Source organism: Cylas formicarius, unplaced genomic scaffold (genome assembly GCF_029955315.1).
Source record: "Cylas formicarius isolate icCylForm1 unplaced genomic scaffold, icCylForm1.1 PGA_scaffold_5__7_contigs__length_24384050, whole genome shotgun sequence".
NCBI classification, from domain to species: domain Eukaryota; kingdom Metazoa; phylum Arthropoda; class Insecta; order Coleoptera; family Brentidae; genus Cylas; species Cylas formicarius.
The window spans coordinates 17,747,694-17,771,548 of NW_026844341.1; the positions used below are offsets into that span (position 1 = coordinate 17,747,694).

At 37.3% G+C, this 23,855-nt stretch overlaps 2 protein-coding genes across 2 annotated transcripts in view; one reads left to right on the top strand and one right to left on the bottom strand.

The window, feature by feature from the left end:
- Window positions 1-23,855, bottom strand: part of LOC132702418 (uncharacterized) — a 52,822-nt gene that overhangs the window by 17,767 nt on the left and 11,200 nt on the right. Inside the window, exons 8-23 of the mRNA XM_060671010.1 lie at window positions 22,707-22,984; window positions 22,470-22,654; window positions 19,212-19,385; window positions 16,155-16,301; window positions 15,781-15,859; window positions 13,470-13,693; window positions 8,466-8,676; window positions 5,641-5,885; window positions 5,424-5,492; window positions 5,059-5,304; window positions 4,857-4,979; window positions 4,647-4,749; window positions 4,502-4,592; window positions 4,080-4,289; window positions 3,718-4,013; window positions 3,182-3,432 (exon numbers count right to left, since the gene is read on the bottom strand). Of these exons, the coding sequence (XP_060526993.1) occupies window positions 3,182-3,432; window positions 3,718-4,013; window positions 4,080-4,289; window positions 4,502-4,592; window positions 4,647-4,749; window positions 4,857-4,979; window positions 5,059-5,304; window positions 5,424-5,492; window positions 5,641-5,885; window positions 8,466-8,676; window positions 13,470-13,693; window positions 15,781-15,859; window positions 16,155-16,301; window positions 19,212-19,385; window positions 22,470-22,654; window positions 22,707-22,984 (2,932 nt within the window). The remainder of the gene's footprint in view (window positions 1-3,181; window positions 3,433-3,717; window positions 4,014-4,079; window positions 4,290-4,501; window positions 4,593-4,646; window positions 4,750-4,856; window positions 4,980-5,058; window positions 5,305-5,423; window positions 5,493-5,640; window positions 5,886-8,465; window positions 8,677-13,469; window positions 13,694-15,780; window positions 15,860-16,154; window positions 16,302-19,211; window positions 19,386-22,469; window positions 22,655-22,706; window positions 22,985-23,855) is intronic.
- LOC132702535 (aminopeptidase N-like) lies at window positions 1,342-13,445 on the top strand. Its single transcript, XM_060671222.1, has 13 exons — window positions 1,342-1,424; window positions 3,057-3,629; window positions 3,684-3,989; window positions 4,045-4,228; window positions 4,287-4,431; window positions 4,483-4,564; window positions 4,619-4,983; window positions 5,039-5,322; window positions 5,382-5,560; window positions 5,610-5,780; window positions 8,352-8,501; window positions 8,562-8,637; window positions 13,257-13,445. The coding sequence occupies exons 2-13, from the start codon at window positions 3,070-3,072 to the stop codon at window positions 13,371-13,373; spliced, it is 2,619 nt and encodes an 872-aa protein (XP_060527205.1). The 5' UTR covers window positions 1,342-1,424; window positions 3,057-3,069; the 3' UTR covers window positions 13,374-13,445.

A 23,855-nucleotide genomic window follows, 5' to 3' on the forward strand; every position in this document is an offset into this window, starting at 1 on the left:
ATGCCAACTTAAAGTTCTATACATCGAAAAAAAACACCCATTACATATATATGCAGTATAATATCTTTTAAAGAAGTAGAAGTCTTTGCTATTTAAAAAATACCTAATGTGACCTAATGTGGACAGCTTTAAATTCGACAAGAATTTATACGGGTGTTGTCTTAAACCTCGAATATCTCAAAAAGTAGGTAAAACTTAAATATAATATGAATTACAGACTTACCTTATTTTTTGTACTAGAATTGATATCTGAATACAAATATAAGGTTCGAAAATCTTAAGATTTTGTAAATTGAATTCGCCCAAACGGTACCATCTATTTGGGACACTCTGTATAAGCTGAGCTGCATCTGTCAAACTGATTAAGTAGCGCATCATCTCCTTAGTCCGTAGTTAAATTTTCGTGGCAATACCTGCATCAGTAGCGTCACAACACAATTTAGTATGGGGCAATTAAAGTATGAAAAAATAGACCTCAGTTTTTGCCTACACTATGCAAAATTGGGATAGAAATTTCTTAAGAAAGTGACCCTTATTTTAATCAAGGATTCCAAAAATGTCATGTTCCATTTAAAATAATAAACTTGATGTCGGGGGACACTTATGGGACACTCCGTATCAACAAAATTATAATATGTTAAATCTTCAGGAGAGTCCACGAAACTTTTCAAAGAACCTTTTAGCCTTTTTATCGTATCTCCTACAGGTTTCCAGTTTACAGTGGATCGATTTATTTGGCACACGGTGTACCAGCTGTTGCGTACATTTGAAATTTCTCCTCGCCTTGTTTTTTAAATTTTACATTTATAGGTATTGTTAATATTTTTCGTCCTGTCTCTAATATATTATTGCATTGTATATGAATGAAATGCAACCCCGCACTTACCACCAGTGTGATCCTTTCTTACACACAAAAAGTTCTTAAAAAATATTATGTTAAAGCCATTTATCCAAAAATCTCCCATCGTCTTTCGGTTTTCCATGCACATGCGGCAAAGAAACTATTGGAAAGACAATACGAAAAATATCAACTAGGCTTAAAGAATTAGAAATATAATATAATATATATATAATGCATTTACATTACGTTTTCATTTATCCCATTTTAATTGAAATTCACATTATTAAAGAGAGTCAAGTCAAGAAAAGGATGTACCATAACACTGGTACCGCAAATTATCACTAGTTTTATTAGTAATTAAATTTCGAAAATAAATCCGGTATAAATTTTTTATTTTATCAGTTGAGTGGAGTACGAAATTGATTTTTTTATGGGATCCAAGTAAAAATCGGTAACCAACCAAAATTCAACTACAAGGTAAGTTTTTACGATAGCGATATTGCAGCACTAAATTCGATTTTCGCGAGGTTTGAATCCGATCTCTATCAGTTACCACGGAATTGTGAAACAGTCAAGATTTGAGGTAATTTTTTTTTACTCTAATTATAAATCTTTAATATTGCGAAACGAATAAATTCAAAAATATGTTTAATGTTCCTAAACATGGAGCGCCTCAAAATTAAAGGGGCATGTAAAAAAAATCAGCTGGTAGAAAAAATCAAAGAATTATCTAGAAAGAGAAAAAACGATTCCACGTGAAAAGCAGAAAACTTGATATATTTATGCTAAATTTTCTTGTTTCGAGACAAATATGTTTAATATTTATATAAGTCTGTTGTGTTGTCTTTGCGGTACCATTTAATGTAAGTATTTAATTCCTGTAGCTGTAAAATTCATAGAAATGCAACAATATTTCGATTTTCTGGGAACCTGGAATTCGAACTACATTCCTTAAAGGCGGAAGTTTAGAAGCAAACAATCTTTTGTTCCGATTCCTACAGAAAAAAAAGTTGGTTCCTACCTAACCCAATCGAGCAATTATCATTATTCTTTCTATGTTGTTTTTTTTAGTTATTAATTTTTATCTTAAAATTGTCTTTAAGTATGCCATATTTTGATTTTTGTGAAGACTTTAGGTTACCGGGGGTCCCGGTATTTGGAAAACGGACGGTCGTTCAAATTTTGAAAAAAAAAATAAGTAGCTTGAGGAAGAGGAAATGCCCAGGTAACACAAGCCTACAAAATTAAACTTTTCGACAGATGCTTTTATTTTGAAAACTGATTTTATATAATTTTGGTGATCCGAAGGTTTTTTGCATATATTAAAGGAAAACAAAATCGAAAATACTTCAGTTTTTTTATTCAGTAAAAAACTGGAATCCTAGTTTTAAAAAAAATATCCACTGCTTCATGCCTAACACGGAGCAAACATATTCATGTTATAGGTATAGGTCATATCATAGGTAAAAAGGGCCCCCAAATATATACAAATAAGCAAACAGTTTCCAAACATCAATAACACTGTAGACCTGCGTCATTATTTGGTAGTCTCTGAAATGGTTACCAAATTATTATCTTGAATTTAAAAATTTGTTTTGTGTTAATTCTGTTAAAAACTAGAAATGTCAGGTGACGTGGTAATTTGGCGCCATTCGAAGGTATTGTCAAAAAATTAACAAAGATAAGCAATAAAATTTTATTTTAATTTTAAACGTCACTTGGCATTCTAAATAACAAATTATCGTTCCATTTGCTAAAAAAGCACACTTTTTTTGAGCATTAATTTATTTTTTTCATGTTTCAGGTTAGGATATAGATGTTGCAACTGCTTTTATTCTTTTTTCATAAAATTATTTTGCTTTTGCGTTAGAAAGCGCCACCTGGTGGCACGATAAGCAATAGCAAACGCGTGACCGATAGCACGATGAAAAACTCTGCCCCTCCCCCTCCCGCCAACACTTTCCTTGGGGAGATAGAACAAACGCCATTGAACAAAAAAGAAGAGCGTACACCCTTACTGGGACACCCGGTATACTTTCAGCTAATTAAATTTAAATTAAAAGAAGATGAAAGGCAAAGAGTAGTAGAAAAGGGAGAACAGTTTTTATTGTGTGATCTAATTGTCCGTAAGTCTGTCGGATTGTCTGTTTATATGAAAACGTCGAAAGAAATACGACTTTTTTGAAAAAGCTTTAACTTGAAATTCTCATTGCAGATTTCGCGACAAAATGGAACTGTGCGTCCTGGCCATCGTTTTGATCCACCCCTTCTTCGTCCTGAGCCATAGCCATAGCCCTTGCCGCTACACGGTTGAGCTCACCTTCCCGGCCGAATTCTCACCTCCGCCCGACGAATACGAAGGTGTGGTAGCCATAAGGATTAACACCACCGAGATCGTCGAGAAGGTATCTCTGAACGCTCACTCGACCATCACCATCGAGAATATAGAGGTGAACGAGCAACCCGTCGATCCTAGCACCTACAACCACAACAAGAACGACGACATTCTCGACGTCAGTGCTAAATTCCCCATCACCATCAGTGAAATCAAGATCAAGTTCAAGGGCAAGCTGTCCGAAGGTTACGTGGGTCTGTTTCGCGGCACGTACGAAGACGAGGGCAAAACCAAGCACTACCTCGCAACAAATTTCCACCCCACCCACGCGAGGCGTGTGTTTCCCTGTTTCGACGAACCCGAATTCAAAGCGCCCTTCCATTTAACCATCGTTCACCCCGCTAGTCACAAGGTACAATTCGCGACGTCGACAGCGAATACCAACGACTTAGGGTAAACAACGCTTTAATTTCCTTCATTATCAATCTGCGCGATGTCTTCGCTCAGCATGCAGGTGTCCGAGACGTTCGAGGAAACTCACCCGCTGTCCATCTCTGAGCTGGGCTTCATCATTCACGAGCTGCAGTGTGCGGAGATGTCCGATCCCGCTCTGCTTTATCACGTGTGCAGCAGGGCGTCGGTCGCGGATCAAACCAAATGGGCGCAGGAGGTGGGGCTCAAGATACTCAAGCAGCTCAACCACGACATCAGAGTGCCCTACGAGGACTTCAAGACCGACCACAAGCTGGACTTTGTGGCGGTACCCGAGATTCCGAGTCGGTTGTTCGAGAGTACCGGAGTGGTTTTGTTCAGGTAATGGTATCGGATCTTGATAAACTTAAAAACTACCGAAGATTTAACGAACAAGCGAGGACCTCCTTCTATTCGACGAAAGCGACTCGCCCAACAAGCAACTGGTCACGACTTCGATAGCCAAGGCGATGGCACACCAATGGTACGGCGGCCTGGTATCCGCCAAAGACTGGAAGGACTTCTTCGTCCCGGAGGCGATCTCGACGTATCTCGAGTACCACTTCTCGAAAGAGATGATGGTAAGGTAACTAGCAGCGAAGCGTACGAATAATTTTGCATATTTCGTTTCGATCGAAGGGTCTGAGTGAGTGGAAGCTCGACCAGCAATTCGTGACGTCAGCGATGCAAGTAGCGATGGAAATGGACGACATGAAAGCCGAGCCATTGTCTTCGTTCCATTTGGACGACGATTTAAGGGAGGACACACACAGGAAATACAAAGGTATGAACGCGGAGTTGTTAGTCAATTTTCAAATTGATGTGTCTCCTGCAGGTGCCAGTCTGATCCGTACCTTCAGCCTTATGGTGGGCGAGGATTCTTTTCATAACTTCCTCCGACACGTCATCGAGGCGCTGTGAGTAGCGACGGTTGCTCACCATCCGCTTGGAATAAATAGATCGCGTTGCAGGAAGTTCAAAACAATTCACACTCTATACCTCTGGACCCTCTTGGAGACGCAGCTCAATAAAATAAAGACGCTCTCCTGCGGCATCACGGTCGATGTTGCGATGAGAAACTATGTGGCCAAACAGGGTTACCCTGTGGTCAACGTGATACGCAATGGTAACCAAGTGACGGTCACACAGGAGGGAAACTTCGAAGCGACAGGAGGTGACGGTACCACGTGGTACGTGCCCCTGACCTACGAGACCTCCGACGGAGATAAATCGTTCGCGTCGACCTTACCGGTAGCGTGGTTGTCGCCTAGGAAGCCGAGCAAGAACTTCTTGGTCAATGAGAACGCTTGGGTTATTTTCAATACGCAGCAACTGGGCAAGTTTCCACGTGTGGGCGGTACGCGAAAGGTAGATGGGGAATATTTCGACAGGGTACTACCGGGTGAACTACGACGAGCAGGAATGGCAACGAATATCCACGGCGCTTAACACGGATTCGTTCGACGGTATCCACACGCTGAACCGGGCGCAGATAGTGGACGACGTGTTTAGTTTCGCCAAACTGGGCAGGAAGGGGTTCAAGTTCGTCTTCGAGGTTATCGAATTCCTACGTCGCGATGTAGCGTACTCTCCGTGGGTTCCGGCTTTCAGGGGCTTCGAATATCTGCTGAAAAGGGTGCCTCCAGAAGAGTCCGAACTGAGAGAAAAGATTGAGGTGCGTTAAGGTAGAGCAGAGAGTTTTTGGACACTCGAAGGTCGGTCGTCGCGTTTCAGAAATTTGTTTTGTCGCTGATGGACGCACTGGGGAAGAAGTACCCGATGACGACTACGGTATCGGACTCCGATATATTGTTGCAACGGCTTGCTTGGAAGTGGTCGTGCAGGCTGAAGGCGAAAGAGTGCGTCGATCAGGCCCAAACTATATACGAGAGCTACATGAGCAGCAACACCAAGTAGGGAACAAGCACGTACCAAGTTACCCATACATTTTATTTTGCGTAGGCCAGACAAATATATCCGGGACATAGTTTACTGTAATGCGCTGGCCAACAAAGTGGACAAACCGGCCTGGGAGTTTCTACTCAACGAGTATCCCAAGAGTAAGTCGGAAGTCGAAAAGAAGACCATCATCTCCGCGCTGGGTTGTTCCCCGGATAGCGAGATCCTTAAAGGGTGAGCCTGCTCCCTCGCCACAGTGAACCCCGGAATAACAATTTTGGTCAAAACGATAAAGAACGTTGTTTGTTTAAAATAAACTTTAGAATTATATGAAATGCACTAGTATAACACAGAGACGCTATTTGGTATGAAACGAAACACATTTCCTATATGCATGTATCAGTATTTTAAAAAATGAGAGTGTGTGCGCCCTAAGAATTTTTGCAAAAAAGTGTAGGACCCCGCACTTATCAGATAGTACTTGCTACTTGCGCTGATTGTAACTCCAAAATATTCTTTTGTTTGATTTTAATTGTTGACAGCAGAAAATAGTTAAACTCCATTAAGCAAGTAAAATAATGATTAACTTAATTAACCATTGCTCTTCGGAATCGGATGATTCAGTTTTTGCAGATGCAAAGCTTTAGGAAAAAAATATGTTTATTTTTCTTGTGATGACATCCCTATAGGAGACGTTGCCGCGGAAATGATTGATGCACCTGAATTAAGACTTTAGGCACGCTGCTCGCCATATAGTAAAATGGATATTTATTTACTAACAAATTAGCAGTTTCTTCCGCATATTCCTCAAATTTACTTACATTTATCGCAAAACCTGATGACACAATAATATACAAGAGCAGCGTCTGATGCATTCTTCGTATATTCCTAATATCTTGGAGGTGGCTAATGGATCCGCAAAAAAATGTTCTATTCGTATTATCATCATTACTTGCTCCACTTCCATCTGCTTTTACTGTATCAATAATCAAACCCACTTCGGTTCTAAATTTGAGCTGAATATTTTTCTTTCTCTCTTTTACACTGTCTTTTTCCACTTGCGAACTAGCCTGCCATTTTTTGATATCAAGTCAGATGAAAAAAATATTCCATGAAGCCCATGGAGAGTCGATAATCCATAATCAAGGTCCATTTTTTACATTTTGCGTATTGTTCATTATTTTGGGTGTTGCTTCACAGATGTTGCAGGCTTATCTTGAAGATGTCTCTGTCATAACCCTACAGATCTTCCCGTCAATCATCGTCGTTCATTTGGTGAAAGTGAAGTTGTTAACGATGGTCTAGGGTTCTGCCAATAAATTATTTTTTGAGTCGGATCGGTTTTCGAGTAAGAAAATAATTGCAAAGGTACAAGTGAAGTTCAAAACTTGTAACTTAATTTTTGCAGTTAACTCTGCAGAATATTATCAGGAGATGGATAACAGCAAAATTTTGCTTGCAAAAGTTTTTTGCATGAAGGATAAATAAACATCAAAGTTTCTTTCTATTCCATCTCTTTTGATGGTTAAATATTCACATATTTATAACTTAGTCGCAATTATCAAGCTTCACTTGTGTATGGTAAAATTGGCTTTGATTTCTGTAGGCTCTAGTAGGAGAGATTACGATACTCTTTTTAAGCAGTTCGCCTTCATCTCTTTTTTTTGTCTTTTTTTAAACTTAGCTCTGTCGCTCCAATTAACCGATTTTGCTCGCAACTTGTTGCTAATTCCCTAATTTTGATTCTTCTAGTTCTTTCACTACACGAGGACAATGACTTTTCGGGTCTTCCCAGCGAGTTTCGTGGCATTTGCATGTTATCTATTTGCGGGAATAGAAGAACAGTACTTAACCATTATTGTTTTGTTTTAAAAACCTACTCTTCGTACGATTACTTTTTATCCACTTTTTGCATAGCAGGTCGCAAATTTCATTAATTTTTCTTTTTGCAGACTATTTAAACTGTGCGTTTTTGATATTCATCATATTTAAGATCTCGCAGCATCCTTGCAGATTTTTATCTTTATGATTACCATTTTTATCAATCCAGAAATAAATTCTTTTAAGATTCATGTTTTTACTTGCTCTGGATTACTCTGTAACAAAAGAATTCAGTTAGCAAATGAAAAATGTAAGATTTTTATATTTATTTTTCTTCTCAAGCCATCTATTTCTAGTCTCATGAACAGCTTTAATCCCGATTTTATTCGAACAAGAGTTTTGCAATTTTCAAAACATCTCTCTTTAATTCGCAAACATCCTGTATATCTAAAAATGCTTAACCCTTGGAGAACTTCTCCTAATAGTATCTTCTCAATAAAACTAGAAAAATTCGTTTCTATAAAAGATTTAAGTAGATATTTGTAAAAAAAAACGATAATTTTATTTTTATCATTTTTTCTTAAAAAAAATAAAAATTTTGAAATATTTTTGCTGTATCTGAAACCGAACAAACTGGAAAAACGGAGAATAACAGAAAGCAATATTTTATTGTTAGAAAGTAATATATAGAAATTAAATTTTACCAAAAAAAAAGTTTTTACATTTTACTTACCTTTCTCTAATTAATCCGTATAGTACACAAACTGTAGACACTGTAACTACTTTCTACAAAACCATTCAAAGTCAGAGAAAAAACCTTTTAAAAATACAGTTTTATTCAAGTTTCAAACACCTTGACATGAAACTTCTGGCTGACAGCATACCTTTTGTTTGTTTTAAATCTGTTATGACCAAAATTATGATTTGAGAATCTATTGTGGCTCGGTTTCAAACGCGTATCACTGTCGCCACGTCCGCTTTCAGATACCTGATGATGATGCTTGCGTCAGATGCCAAGATAACATCCAAGAACGACCAACTCTCGATACTCCCGGCGGTTTACAAAGGTTCGCCGCAGGGGCTCGAAGAAGCTCTCACTTTCGTGGTGGACAAAGCGCAGGACCTCTTACAGAAGTGAGTTGCGCAGTGTTGAACGTAGACATTCTTATGCGCGGATGGTTCTTGCCGTTTCAGATACGGAGAGACAGGTATGTACGCAGTTCTCAACGACATGCCAGGTTGGTTCAACACAAATGGACAAATCGACAAGGTAAGTTGAGCGCAATGGGTGCCACACTCATTCTTTGTTCTACGATAAGCAAAGTTGTGAGATTGAAACTGTTTAAAAGACTCTTTAAGATTAGACTTTCCAGCCCCAACATTCCACCCAGAATGGTGGATATTATCCAGTTACGAGGTTAGCGCCAAAATTTCCCGGCCTGACATAGATGCAGCTCCAGTATCACGATAAAACTAAGCTGCTGGTAAGCTGCGAAAAAAAAGTCTTGCGTCAAATAGTTTTTTATTGACAGCATTTTAAACAAGACGTGTCCGGAAAAATGTCACAAATAACGCAAATTGAGTATAGAGCAGTCAAAAAGTTTCTGACAAAACAAGGGTTAGCATCTAAAATTATTAAAGAAAGACTGGATAGTGTGTACGGCCAAAGTTGTCCTTCGTATTCTGTAGTGAAAGAATGGGCATAACGTTTTCGAATGGGGCAGAAGTCGCTTGAAGATGATTCAAGAACGGGTCGACCAGTGGAGGTCATAACGGAAGAAATTGTTGCAATTGTGGAAGAGATGGTATTCAGTGATCAACGTTTAAAGGTCAAGGAATTCTCAGAAATTACTAAGCTTTCTGATACAAGTGTCGAATCCTGTATGATCATTTAGGTATGCGCGAGTGTGCGCGGTCTTTTTTGGAAATCTGTGGGTCGGAACCGAAACCTGTGATAGAAACTATTGTGACGGGAAATGAAACTATGGTTCTCTATCGAAAAAAGAATCAATGGAGTGGCGTCGTAAGGGTGAAAATTCAGAGTCTGCCAGTCAACAAATAAGGTCTTTTGGGATTGTGAAGAAATTCTTTTCATAGAATTTAAAGAAACTAATGGTAAATATTATGCAACATTACTACATACATTGCGAGACTGCATACGTGTAAAACGTCGAGGAAAACTGATCACGATAATACACCTGTCCATACTGCTGGTGTTGCACAAGCTGCCATTTTAGAGTGTGGGTTCCAACAGATAGATCATCCTCCCTATAGTCCAGATATGGCCAGCAGCGACTATTATTTGTTTGGATATTTGAAAAAGGACTTACGTGGATGGCGGTTTAACGACGAAGTTGAGTTAAAAGAGGATGTTTTAGCTCATTTTGCAGAAAAACCAAAAGAATATTTTTTTAAAGGGATTGAGTTGTTAATAAATAGATGTAATAAGTGTATTGAAGTTAAGGGGGATTATATTGAAAAATAATAAAAACAATGTTATTCTACTTTGTTTCTTTCAAATTCAGGCCGGGAAATTTTGGCGCTGCCCTCGTACGTCTCTCGTTTGAGTCTTAAGTCGTAAGCTAAGTCCTAGTAACACACCAACGTTGGTATTTTTGAGTGATATAGTCAAAGCTACTCTTTTGTAAAATATCAACCTTAAAATGGAGAGTGAAAAAATTAAATTTAGAAATGTTTGTGTTATAATAGGGAACAGGTTTAAATATTCAGAACGTGATCAATCATAAGCATATTCCACCTTGATTTCTTATACTGTATTCATTCTTAGAATTTTAGGCGTGCACAAAAATTTCGGAATATCTGTTTGAGATTTATTTATCATTGGGATTTTACATAAGCTTAAAGAAGCAAAAGATGCATTCTCGTCATTTACCCGATGAAGCTTAATTTTTTTATAAAATTTTAAAATATAAACAACCCTTATTGATATTTTTTCTTAAATATTTAAAAGCGAATTAATATTAACTTAAACACTTTTACATTAGTGATGGTATTTGTTTTCAATATATTAAAAAATATATATATTCAGCGATTGTTTAACGATGGTCTGACCATGGTTTTTTCATTTTTATGTTTTTCTTTAAATATAAACTTAAAGTGTCTTCTCCTCTTGAGAATTTAAACAAACGTTTACTGGTCCCATGAGAATTAAAAAGGAGCAAAATTTGGGTCGTCTAAAAAATATTTTTTTCGGCCCCGATCATTGCTGTACCAATGGCGATCCCCTAGAACATACCGCAAACGAGTTATAAAATTTTTATGCGAGCGTAGATACTTTCGAAAAATTGTAAATTATAATTACAAAAATTGTACAAGTAATAACGATTCCCACCGATATTTTTCCAAGTATCTCGCGCACCCTGTATGATGGACGAAATCTGAAACTCTCTCGAAACAGTTTACGATACTGTTAAAACCAAATTATTCCATATTTTATAGTTTTTCATTAACGACCAATAATTTGCCCACGAAACCGGAAATTTTTAGGATATTTGTGATTTTTTGCTCACAATTGACACAGCCTGTATACAACTGTAAAAATACCGGAAATTGAGGTTATAGCCATGGATTTTTTTAAATAGTAAATAGTGTTCGAGAAAATGTTTTTTTTCTGAAACTATGCAGTACGTCGTAATAAACAATGACGTCATCTTGTCTATACTGAGCCTGAGGAATGGTGATTTTCATATGGATCTTTTCAAATATCTCGAGCAGCGTATATGATAGACGAAAACCGTAAATACAAACTTTGTAGCTGCTAATAGGCCACTTACACTGTTTGAACCAACTCGCTATATTTTTTGATTTTTTGATTTACGACTAATTATTTATTATTGAAAAGACCAATTTTCAGGGTCTTTTAGATTTTTGTCCATAATTAAAAAACCGTATATATTCGAAAAAATGCTTGAAATAAAAGTTATATTACTGGATCTTGGACATGTGTTGGTGTATTGGTTAAAGAACTTTTCCTATCGGGTTAATAGTTTTGGAGAAAATAACTTTTTTCTGGAAACGAAAATAGCCCAAAAAAATTGTCATTATCATTATTGTCAATATCGCGAACACCCCGTAATTATAGTAAGTTTTCATTAATAGAGACACCCAATTTTCAGTTTTTTGCATATACTGGCCACACCCTGTATATTGGCAAAAAATTGTCAAGAATACAGGTTTACAGCACTGACTCTTGCGAATCTTTTGGTGTAGAACTTTTTTTGATGGAGCAAACCGTTTCTGAGATATTATTTTTTTTCTTAGACCCATGCAAACGTGGTTTTTAAATTTTTAAAAATACTTCTTGACCCCGAGCCCCCCTCATTTCAATAGGTTCCGTCATGGGACTAAACTCTATTTGCTGGAAAATTTGAAGTCGAGATATGAGTTTCGTTGCTAAGCGCCTATACTTTCAAAAAATTCGATTTCACCAATTTTTCGGAAGTAACAAGATTGCTTTCGAAAAATCGTGACTGTGTGAATGGTATTTTCAGTACTATGCGCAAGACAGATGCAAAAGACAGATGGCAAATTCAATTTCAGCCATTTCCTATGGGCTTATGTGTCTCGTAGTCAGTTTAAAAAGAGCAAAACTCCAGCTCCCTCACTCAAACCGTTCGGAAGTTATTCGCCTCTTTATGGAGCGTCGACAGAGAATAGAGAACGAAGAACGGAAAACAGACAAAAAACTAAAATGTTTATTTTTCGACGCTGATTTCATCGGTACAAACGGCGACGCTGTACGACGCTCCCTCGCCGAGATATAGGTTTCGTTGCCAAACGCGTATACTTTTGTAGCACGAAGCGGCTTTGTATTTTGAAAAGAAACTGCTGCTTTCGCAAAATCGATGTAATTTTATTGTGCATGGGCCCTGTATAAGGTGTCTTGCACGTATCGCGGAACTTGAAAGTTACAGAAAACTTTCTTAAATATCAAATTTGTACAGGTAATTGCGATTTAATATGATATTTTTTCGATTATCTCGCCTGCCCTGTATTAAAAGCGAAACCTGAAACTCTCTCTCTGCACACAATTAATGAAACTGTTCAAAGGAAACTATCCCATCTTTAACAGTATTTCGTATATCGCCAATAACTTACCAACAAAAATGGAGATTTTAGGGAACTTTTAGATTTTCTGCTCATAATCGAGACACCCTGTATATAATTCAAACAATATTCATATAAAGGTTGTAGCCTTGGATCACTTTTCCTGATATATGAATTTTTTTAATACAGGTTTTCGAGAAAATACTGATAGACGAAAATCGTAAATACAGAAATTGTAGGTCTTGACGTGGCCTATGATGCTGTTTAAACCAATTTGATATATTTTTTACGAATTTTGTTTTACGACTAACAATTTACTCCGGTAAATTGTTAGCCGTAATATTTCAAAAACCCTGTATATATTTGAAAAAACGCTTGAAATAAAAAATACAATTTTGGCAATAGGGTTAAAAGTTTTGGAGAAGGTAACTAACGCGGTTTTTAATTTTTTTTAAATATTTGCCGACCCCCCAGCTCTCCTAGTTTCAATAAGCTTCGTTAGGGGATCAAACTCTGATTGCCAAATTTGAAGTCCCTAGCATCAAATCTCGGGCACAAATCGTTTCATAGCATTGTCCAAAAAACAGCCGAAAAATCTAAAAAAAAAAGATGGACGTCGATGTCCGATCGCGCCCTTTCTCCCTTGGCTTATGTGTTTCGCGGACTCTTTAAAAGAGCCAAATTTGAACGTCAGGGTTAAAACCGTTCGAAAGTTATAGTTATAGTATATGGCGCGTCTACAGAGAAAAAAAAATTTTTTTCGACCTTTAAACCTTAAACTCGACAAATTGGATCGTATTAAGATTTAAAATCGTCTTGCAGATGGCATCGAGCACGTGGACGAGCGACTCGCTGAAGGCCTCCTTGGAGACGGCCAAGGAAAACGTAAAATGGTTCAATTCGCCGATGGTTAAGGACGAGGTCAGCCAAGCTGTCTAGTCAAGCCCCAGCTAATAAAACCAGCGGCTGTACTGTGTTTAACCGTTATATTAAACAATAAATAGACGCACCCCGACGCGACGCCGTTTTATTTACGTTTGACTAGCTATCAACGCCCAGAAGGCGACGGCGACGACCGCTAACGACAGCGTCACCGTGGGCGTCGTGCCGGAGGTCTGCGCGATCCCGTAGTACTCGTAGAAGTCGTCCTCGTAGCTTTTGATCCACGCCAGATTGGTCTCGGCAGTTTCGACGGCTTGGTCGGCCGCTTTGAGGAACTCCTGCGGCAGGTCTGTGGTAGAGGTGATGAAGTTCTTCAGCTGCAACCGGTACTCGATCAGTACACTACCGCACTAATCCCGACGGGACACCAAGCAAATATTCAACGTTCGTACCGGTGAATTCAAAAAATTAATTTTTGCAAATAAAAAAAAAATAACGCGGTCTCAAGAAACTTAATTTTCTTCGACGCGGTGCTTCCTACGAAATAACTTTTTTTCTTACTTTCGAATTTATCAAGTCAAATGAGGATTTCGAGATTAATTTTAATTTTCAGAAAAACCAGTGGCATACATTTCATTTGTTCATAAACATTCCGTTCAAACCTCGTACGGAGTTCACTCGCTCACTCAAAGTTAACAACATTGTATAAAAATAACTTCCATATAGATAGCGACAGCAAAAGTTGAGCTGCCTAATGGTGACCGGCTCTTTGAAAACTACACCAATTACGTTGATGGAAACATTGCTAGGACTCGAGCCCTTAGCCACCAACTGCTATCCGACTTAGACGTGCATCGACATGGAGGAAACTCCAATTCATCTTTTGCCACCACCACGATTGAGAATAGTAGGAGCTCAATTCATTAAGCCCGAGGAACTATCCCAACTCCCCATGGAAGATGCCTTCCTCAAGAGTACAAAGCTCTTCGAGGAAAGGAAGCGAAAATATACAGGCATAATGGATAAGAAGGTCTGAATGCAGCGCCCTGGCTGTTACGACTGAATAGCAACATATGTTGATATTATCTTTTCTTATTATAATCACCCAGGGATTAACACCCATGACCGTCGTCTTTCAATAACTACACTGTATAATTAATTAATACTCCATAGAAGATACAGTGAAAGCTCTTCTTGCGGACAGCCCCTATAAGCGGACGTCTCTTTTAACCGGACAAAGGTCCTGGAACCGAATTCATTCATGCATTCCGATAAGCGGACGCTCTTATAAAAAAACGTGGACACTAGATTTTTCTTGAAAGTGACCCAAAACCTCCCATAAGCGGACGCGGTGGTTCCCCATTTACATACACATTTCGTTTGCTAGCCTGCATTTAATGTTGTGTTTTGTCTTCAGATCGGTAGTTGATATTGTGGGGTTATTTTATAATTTTACGTAAAATGGCACCGTTAAAGGAAAAGGTGGAAGTTGTTAACGTTTTAGACAAAGAAAGTGTTTCAGTTCGTCATTTGGCAAAGAGGTTTTAATATTGGGAAAACGCAGGCAGCTGAAATAGCCAAAAATAAGGAAGATATCAGAACTAAATGGCAATCTGGAAGTAATATAAATCAAAAGAAGGATTTTTAGAAAAAGGAAGGTTTTGCTATAGACAAAAGATGTTTTGAGTTGTTTGCGAAAGCTAGAAAACAGAACATTCCAATCTCAGGGCCGTTAGTGAAAACGAAAGCTAAGGAAATTTCAACTAATTTGGGCTACAATAATTCAGTGCGTCTGACGGGTGGCTTCAAAGGTACCACAGTTTTTGGAAAAAATTCCGTCCATTTTGCTTGGCAACAAACCAGAAGATGTGTACAACGCAGATGAAATTGAAAAATGTAAAAATTGTATTTTTACCGCCAAACACAACTTCAGTTTGTCGGGCCTTAGATCAAGGTATCATACAAAACTTCAAGTTTTGAAGATGTTCAAAGCCTATCTGAGCTTACAATCAATCTGTTGGACGCTTTGTATTTTATAAAAACAGCATGGAGTAAAGTAATTCCTCTGCAATTAAGAATTGTTTTGACAAAGCGGGATTCAGAAAAAGGGAATGTAGCTCAGAATTTACTGAACAAGATTATTACGATCTCGATTACTCCCTGAGTTACTGCGACATGCAAAACATTTGCTAGAGATGGTTTCACTGCATTTCAACGTTTAAAAAATTCAGAAAGTTATTACGAAAACTGTCTCTTCGTCAGACAAGCATTTTAGACTTTTTTCAAAAACGTAAGGAAACATTTTTTTTTAAATTTTTACACTATGTATATAGTTTAAAAATGTTGCCAGATTCTGTATCCTTTTCCTCTTATCTTCTACTATCTTAAGGCGGACACCTCCCATAAGCAGACAAAAGTTATGTGAGTGTCCGCTTATGGGGGCTTTCACTGTAAATTATTTTACCTTGTCTATCTGCGCCTGCGTCGTGAACTTTGAAGCCAGACCCGTGACGAGGGAGCTCAGCGCCAACATCGACGTGTACCTACAGGGTAGTGATTTTAATACCACGCAGTGCAGACTTAAAGCCGCCCACCCACGTTTTGAATGCTTTTTTTTAGGTAACGAATAATGTTAGGCATAGAAAAAAAGCAAAAAACAACCAAAATTATCTTTCCCCCAAAGTCGTTTAAAATTCTCTTGATAGTGTCTTACCCTAATACATGTCAAAAAAGTGTAAAATTTTCACAAGACTGGTCAATGGCTGAAAACTATATCTACATTCAAACCGAACCGCTTCCAAAGACTTCAAAAATTTTCCGTCCTTTGTAACGCCTTACTTTTCAGAGATCTTCTTGTAGTTTTCGATCATAAAGTCGAGGGCCAGGTCCACGCCCAAAGCGGACGCCCCGTAAACCGCGGAAAACACCGAGTACGCGTCCTGGGACCTTATTTCCGACGTTTCGTTCACCGACATACTCAGGAACCTGGAAACAGACCCGTGCGTGCGAACGGCCCAATATACAGGGATTATTCACTATGAGTGTCCTATTAGACTCACGGTAAAAACCTGAAATGTTGGTTACTTATGTAAGCGAACCTAACTAAAATATGTTCGGCCGTGCGGTGTTGCCAGATATACCCGTAACGTATATTAACTTGCGTGTTTTCAATGGAACATCCTGTATATAAAGATGATTTAGGCACATCTTAATCTGATACTGAAGAAACGTAATATGCATAATTACAAAATAATTACATTACAATCTCTTCTCCCACGTGATGCACCATTACGCGTAGAGTTTGGTGAGATGATATTGGTTAGAATACAAGAAGATTGAGATTGAGATTTGATTGAGATTATTTGGACCGGGACGGTATTTTCGATAGAAGAAATAGAAGAATAGAAACTTACAATCATGTTCTAAAACCAATGGAAAAGCGTCTAGGTCCATGGAATTAGCCACTGCGTTCGTTAGATATTAGACCGGTTGATGCCTACCTTTGGGGTGCTATTAAAGAAATAGTGTATAAAAGTCCAGTTAGAACAATAGAACATTTGAAACGCCATGTGTGTGTATTAACCAGACGGAATGTGATTACTTTAATTCGCCTTAATTTCAATATTCTGGTTTTTTGGTCATAACTCGAAAACCAGTGAAAATAGATATACCATAATATAGAGTAATACAGAGTGTCCTAAATAAAGACATTTTTTTTCAAATATGACTGGAATTTGTTCAAAATGTAATGATCAATGCATATTTAAGAAAAGTAAAACTAAACGTTTTGGATTTCCTTCTGATTTATGTAAAAATGTGCAATGCAGAAATTGTTCTAACTTGTCGGCTACTGAAGTAAGAGCTTTGGTACAAACATCCAAAATAAAGAACTATCAAGAAATTACCTCAGCTTAAATTGCAATCAGAAGAGCAGCTTCGATTGAACCTACTATCGAAGAACTAAATGAACGAGCAAAACGAGCAACAAATATTTTATTATTTGGTGTAACAGTGTAGAAAAAAACATGAAAAGGAGATGGAACATGTATTAGCGTTAGTTAACAATTCAAATGATGGGATAATATCAAATTATTTAGATTAGGGAAACCTGAAGCAGGCAAAGTAAGACCCATAAAAATCATATTGCGATCAAAGGAAGTCGCTCTAAGCATTCTAAACAGAAGAAAAATTTAGATACTGATAACAGTTACATTAAAAGTGATCTTAGAATCATGCAGAGAGGCTTCTTGAGAACAGTTGCATCAGAGCTCCAAAGACGTACTAAACTAAACGCTGTACCTAAAATCATTAAGGAAATTGCAAAAAACTAAGAAAAAAAATTGATGAGTCACATGCTTCTGTAAAAATGCACAATCCAGTCTGTATATTTATAACAGAAAAGTGGCTCAGCCCTAAAATTAGCAACAGTATTATTCATATTCCAGGATATATTACTTATCGCCTGGATAGAGAAGAACACATAAAAAATTTCAAAATAACCACTAATACCAACAAAAACTACTCAACATCAGAACCAATTCAGTCCCTCTGGATTAACATAATGGCAAACAAGTTAAAAATTTTAGTATGTTGCATATATCGACAAGACTACTTATCAGACTTCACGGATCAAGAAATGATAAATTCAATCAAAGCAGGCTGTTCGGAGAATTATTGGTGACCTCAACTACAGATTTTTAGATTTATGGATTAGAAAGCTATGGGATAAATACGTGACGACTGACTCGAAATCAAGAAGATCATAATCAATATCGTGTGCATAATAATGGGCTTAAGAAAATGATAACAAATGCCAGAATCAAATACGAACAAGAAATTGCCTCGTAGAAGTCTACTAAACATTTTTTTTAATATATAAACCGAGCATTAAACTCAAAAGTATCCGCTATTACTGTAAATGATGAAAATGAGGAATGTGTGAAAAATTTGCCAAACAATTTGATACAGTGTGCACAAAGAAGAACGATGAAGACCCACTGCCAACACTTCCAGCAACGTCCCGCTCTCCTGCAGAGATGACGTCCTTCGATTTCACACCTGAAAGAGTGAAAGAGACTCTGAAGAATTTAAAAACTGATGCCAGGTCCTGATAATATAGCAGTTGTATTTCTTCAGAGATGTTCCAGTAGTGTAAGGACTATTTTGAATATAATGAATTAATTACTAGTACAGTGGAAAACCTCTATTGTAACACCAGTACACAAGAAAGGCGATAAGCATTATAGGCCAATTTGCTTAACATGTCATGTCACGTAAATGTATGGAGAAAATTTTTTTTCGCTTTTCTTTTTAGATAATAATACTATATCAGGGTATCAACATCGTTTCTTACCTCGGAAATCAACTATCACGAACTTAACAAAAAATCGTTTGGTACTTTTAGATGGCAAATTAATTGCTCATTTACGTGCCAATATGAAATATGGCATTTAAAATTCTGAAATTGAACTGAGGTGCCTTTTACTTGATGAAAATCCATTTATCAAAATAAATAACAACTAAAAGTTTAGCAATTTGATAGCGAACCGCAACCAAAAATACAAGTGTTTAGGTGTATGGATTGCGAAAAAAATTATTATTTTATGTCGGGTTGTTGGTTGCCAAACTTCTTAAAAAGTATTATTTATTTATGTTAGAGGTAGATATGGGACATGTTACATAAAAAAAATCCTGGAAGTTTCGCCAAATCTAAAAACAAATAATATACAGGGTGTTCGATTTAAAAAACGAAAGTTGATATACGTTACACCGCATGGCCAAAAATTTTATACCCAGGCAGCTAATATTCAACATTTCAGGTTTTTACCGCAAGTCATTCTTCATAAACGTCTAATAGGGCACCCACCGTGGATAACCCTGTATACCGTTCTCTACCTTCTGAGGACGTCCGAGTCGCTGGAACATCCCAAAGCGGCCAGGATCAACGTCTTTTCGCTCGCCATCTCTGCGGCCAGGTAAACTTTCCACAGGAATTCCCAGTCGTCGGACGGGGCGTCGCTGTTACGCAGACCGTGGCAGTACACGATCCGCCTCAGGTTCTTGTCGGGCCTGTACCGAACAGGATCAAGATCTACTTTTCCTTCCGCCACCGCTCCCTGAAGACGCCGGCCAAACGTTGACGCGTCCCACGAACACTAAGCGATGACTCCGTTAAGCCCGGCCCAACCTTTAAGCGTATAGTCAACACGTGCACCTAGCACCCAGCTTTTTTAAGCTTTTATAGCTTGCAGGCAAGGGATAAGCGTTCACAGTAGCGGTAGAGAGCCGTTGCTGCAGCCAAACAGGTCGGTACATTTGAACTACTGCGTGTGATTGACGTATGCTTCCATATAAAAGTATGGAAGAGATAGATCAGCGGTCGGGGAACCGGGCTAAATTAAAGTATATATTTTTAATTTGCCATTTTTAAACCTCTTAGTATTTTTTTCAACTTAAACAATTTAGAGACATATGCAGGCCCAGCTATATGCTCAGTTCGTGCCATACCGTCAAGATACAAATACATTGACGAGTCAGAAAGTTTTTACTAGTTAGTTGGTGACAAGACCACCATTTTATCATTAATCGTCGTTTTTTTTTTTGAAAATTTTAACCCTTCAGGTGGCAGCAAATAGAAAAAGAACATACAAAGACGAATTCCTTGATTACGGTTTAACACAAATACAAGAGAATGGTACAATGAAACCACCGTGTGTTGTACGTATGAAGGTACATTTAGATAATCTGCAATCACACCTGTCTTCCAAACGGCGAGAATACATTGCAAATTTAGAAATATCTGTTAAAAATTCAATAGCAGCTTGTTTTGTACATTTGACCAGCGTTCAGCATTAAGGGCTAGCTTTGAAGTACCCTGATTGATTGCGCGTAATAAGAAACCATACACTATTGGTGAAGATTTGGTTAAATCAGCTGCTGTAAAAATGGCAGAGATTATGTATGCTCAAAAAGAAGCGAAGAAACTGAATTCAGTGCCCTTGTCTGCCAGAATTGTGAAAGAACGAATTTCTATATTTGCAGAATATATGAAAACAGGCTAAATATTTGACTATGCAGCTTGATGATACAACTGATTTTAGTAGCAATTCACACCTAATGGTATATGTTCGCTACAAAGGTGCCCACAACAAAGTAAATGAATACTTCAATGCGCAAAGTTTAATGTGGGAAAACTGTATTTCTGTATCTTTGGATGGAACTGGGTCATATTAACATTTTTTCTGCTTTCGTGAAAAAAACATAACATAAATATTGAAATTACACCTGTATAATCCATCCCCAGGCCCTTATAGTCAAATATTTAAAACCTACGCTGGAAGCCGTCATGGATGATGTCATCAAGATTGTAAATTTTATCAAGGGGCACGAATATACGGACCCACGTTATTATACAGAACTAAGGTGGCCCTCTCGCGGAAATGTACTAATTCGAGTATGGACTAACTAACCAAAACTGAAGTCGAAATTTTTATGGTTGATCAAAAAAATATTCTCGCAGATAAGTTTAAAAACTCTTCCTAGGTTGCACATCTCGGATATTTAGCGGACATTTTTGACATATTAAACAAAGAATTGCAGGAAAAAAATATTAATATCAGCTAGAGAAATAGTGTCGGCGTTTGGACTCAAGCTGCAATATTGGAGGCAGAAAGTAGAACGGAACAAGATAGCTTCTTTGTTTTTGGAAGATTGCGAAAAAATTACTTTTGCTGGCATCAGAAAGCGGGTTTCAGATTACTTGCCAGATCTTGATACACGTGGCGTCAGTTGGATTGTAGATCCTTTTAAATGTGAAATTGCCAGGATACAGGAAGAACCCTTAGGTTTGGCAGAAGCAATTTTTAAACTTCGATCTAATACTGAAGCACGTATTCAATTTAAGAGTAAACCAAATCTATCGTCTTTTTGTTGCCATTTAGAACAATATATGTGTGCGAACAAGGCTTTTCCACTATAATGAACATAAAAACGAAGAACACAAATCGATTAAATGCCGAAGACTGTATTAAATGGCTCTTATATCAGAAAGTCCCAATTTTGAAGCAATTGTACGAGACATGAAACAACATCATTTCTCCAAAGCGTGAACGAAGAATGTTTTCAATTAGTCTTTTTTTTCCAATTTTTTTAATTCTAATTTTTGTTGGTACTCCCATTATTATTGTCATTAAAAAAAAATCGCCCCCACAGAAAACATAATCAAATGATAATTTCTTGTTATTTTGTAATTCATATGATGTTGTTCTGGTATTATTAGAAGGAAAAACTAGTTTAAATTTTATACATAGCCCCCCTGGAAACTATTTTTTAATTAAAATGATTTTTTTCGGGTACGTGAAGGAAGAATGTTTTCAATTATTCTTTTTTTTTCTAATTTTTTCAATTCCAATTTTTGTTTGTAACACCATTATTATTATTATTATTAATAATATAATTATTATTGTTATTATTATTATTTTTAATATTATTATTATTTGTTACTGTACCCCAAATTGGCAACCCTCAATTGTACCCCAATAGATTTCATTTTGTTATACACAGTTGTGGAAAACAAATCAACCCCACAGGAAATATAATCAAATGATAATTTCTTGTTATTTTGTAATTCATATGATGTTGTTCCGGTATTATTAGAAGGAAAAACTAGTTTAAATTTTATATACAGCCCCCCTACAAACTATTTTTTAATTAAAATGATTTTCGGGTACGTGAAGGAAGAATGTTTTCAATTATTCTTTTTTTTCTAATTTTTTCAATTCTAATTTTTGTTTGTACCACCATTAATATTATTATTATTAATAATATAATTGTTATTGTTATTATTATTATTAATATTATTATTATTTGTTACAATACCCCAAATTGTCAACCCTCAATTGTACCCCAATAGATTTCATTTTGTTATATACAGTTGTGGAAAAAAAATCACCCCCCCCCCAGAAAATTTAAGAAAATGATAATTTCTTGTTAATTTGCAATTCATATGATATTTTTCTTGTATTATTAGACGAAAAATTAAAATGATTATTTTCGGAAAAAACAAATTGGGGTAATGATTAAAGATAGACGAGACGTAGATGGAGGTATAGCGGAATAGATGTAGGAGAGGTGTGCAGAGAAGTTGACACCTACTTCTTGGAGGCGTCTTTCTTGTAGTCCGAGAACAAGGTCTTGGCGGCATTGACGCAGCTTTCCTCGCCCAACGCGCAGGCCCAGTTACCCGCGGCTACTTGGGTCAGGGTGTAGATTTGATCGTCTTTGGTCTCGTTTATTGGTACGGAGGCGTAGAGTTTGCGCATAAGGCCGAGTACGTGCGCCTGGTCAACAGAAACTATAGCGTCTTAGCCGAAGGAACGGTTCTTCGCATACCTGGTGCATTTCCTTGATCTCAGACTCGAACAGTTTACCGTCGATGAAGCTTAAACCGTTGAGGGCTCGGATCCAAGGGAAATAAGAGATGTCGTTCTCGAGGAACGAGATGACTTTGAACACGCGCGAGTAGGGGACTTTGCCGGTTCTCGCGAGGGTGAACACGTCGTCGACGATCTGAGCCCTGTTTACGTCGGGGATTCCAGTGAAATTCGAGGCCGACAAAGCCATCGCGAGGTTGTCCCAGAGGGCGTCGTCGTAGTTTACCCTGTAGTAACCTGAAGACAAAAGGGGAAACCGAGTTTCTTTTGAGGCGATTTTTTTTTGCTAATGCTAATCGGAAATGAGATATCAAATTCCACAGCACCCGTCCACCATCAATAACATGTTCTTGATTGTTCTTTCGACAAAAGTGGCATGTACCATTTTTTTCTACTAACCTCTTCAAATAGAAAAGAAACATGAAATTCTAAAGCGCCCCCTAGCAATCATTTTTTTTTCCTTATTCTTTCCACAAAAGCAATTTGTTCGATTTTTTTAAAGCAATGTCTTCAATTAGAAAAGTAATATCAAATTATAATTACCTTTCTACCTTTTCTTTAGGCAAAAGCAATGTGTTGCATATTTTTTAAACCATTGTCTTCAATTACAAAATGCACGTCAAACTCTAAAGCATTTACCAACAATTTATTTTTTTACCTGTCCTTTCTACAAAACCATCATCTTTGATTTTTTTATGCTACTTTATAACGTCTTACTTTAGAAAAGAAATATCAAATTCTTAAGCACCCACTTACCAAAAATTTTAATTTCTTGCATAATATTTCGACAAAAGCATCATGTTCCAGTTTTTTCTACTAACGTCTTCAAATAGAAACGAGAAATCAAATTCTAAAGCACAAGCTAGTAATCATTTTTTTTCCTTATTCTTTCCACAAAAGCAATATGTTCGCTTTTTTAAAACTAACGTCTTCAATTAGAAAAGATACATCAAATTCTAATGCACCCGCTTACCAAAAATTTGAATTTCTTGCCTGTTATTTCGACAACAGCAGCATGTTCTATTTTTTCTACTAAGATCTTCAAATAGAAAAGAAATATCAAATTCTAAAGCCCCGCTTGCAATTTAATTTTCTACCTGTCCTTTCA

What these genes read in the sequence shown, in the direction of transcription:
- LOC132702535 (XM_060671222.1), top strand. Translation starts at nt 3,070, where the DNA reads ATGGAACTGTGCGTCCTGGCCATCGTTTTGATCCACCCCTTCTTCGTC. An exon ending in GCGCAGGACCTCTTACAGAA is followed by an intron (nt 8,502 to 8,561) that starts GTGAGTTGCGCA and finishes TTGCCGTTTCAG; the next exon opens with ATACGGAGAGACAGGTATGT. An exon ending in CAAATGGACAAATCGACAAG is followed by an intron (nt 8,638 to 13,256) that starts GTAAGTTGAGCG and finishes ATCGTCTTGCAG; the next exon opens with ATGGCATCGAGCACGTGGAC.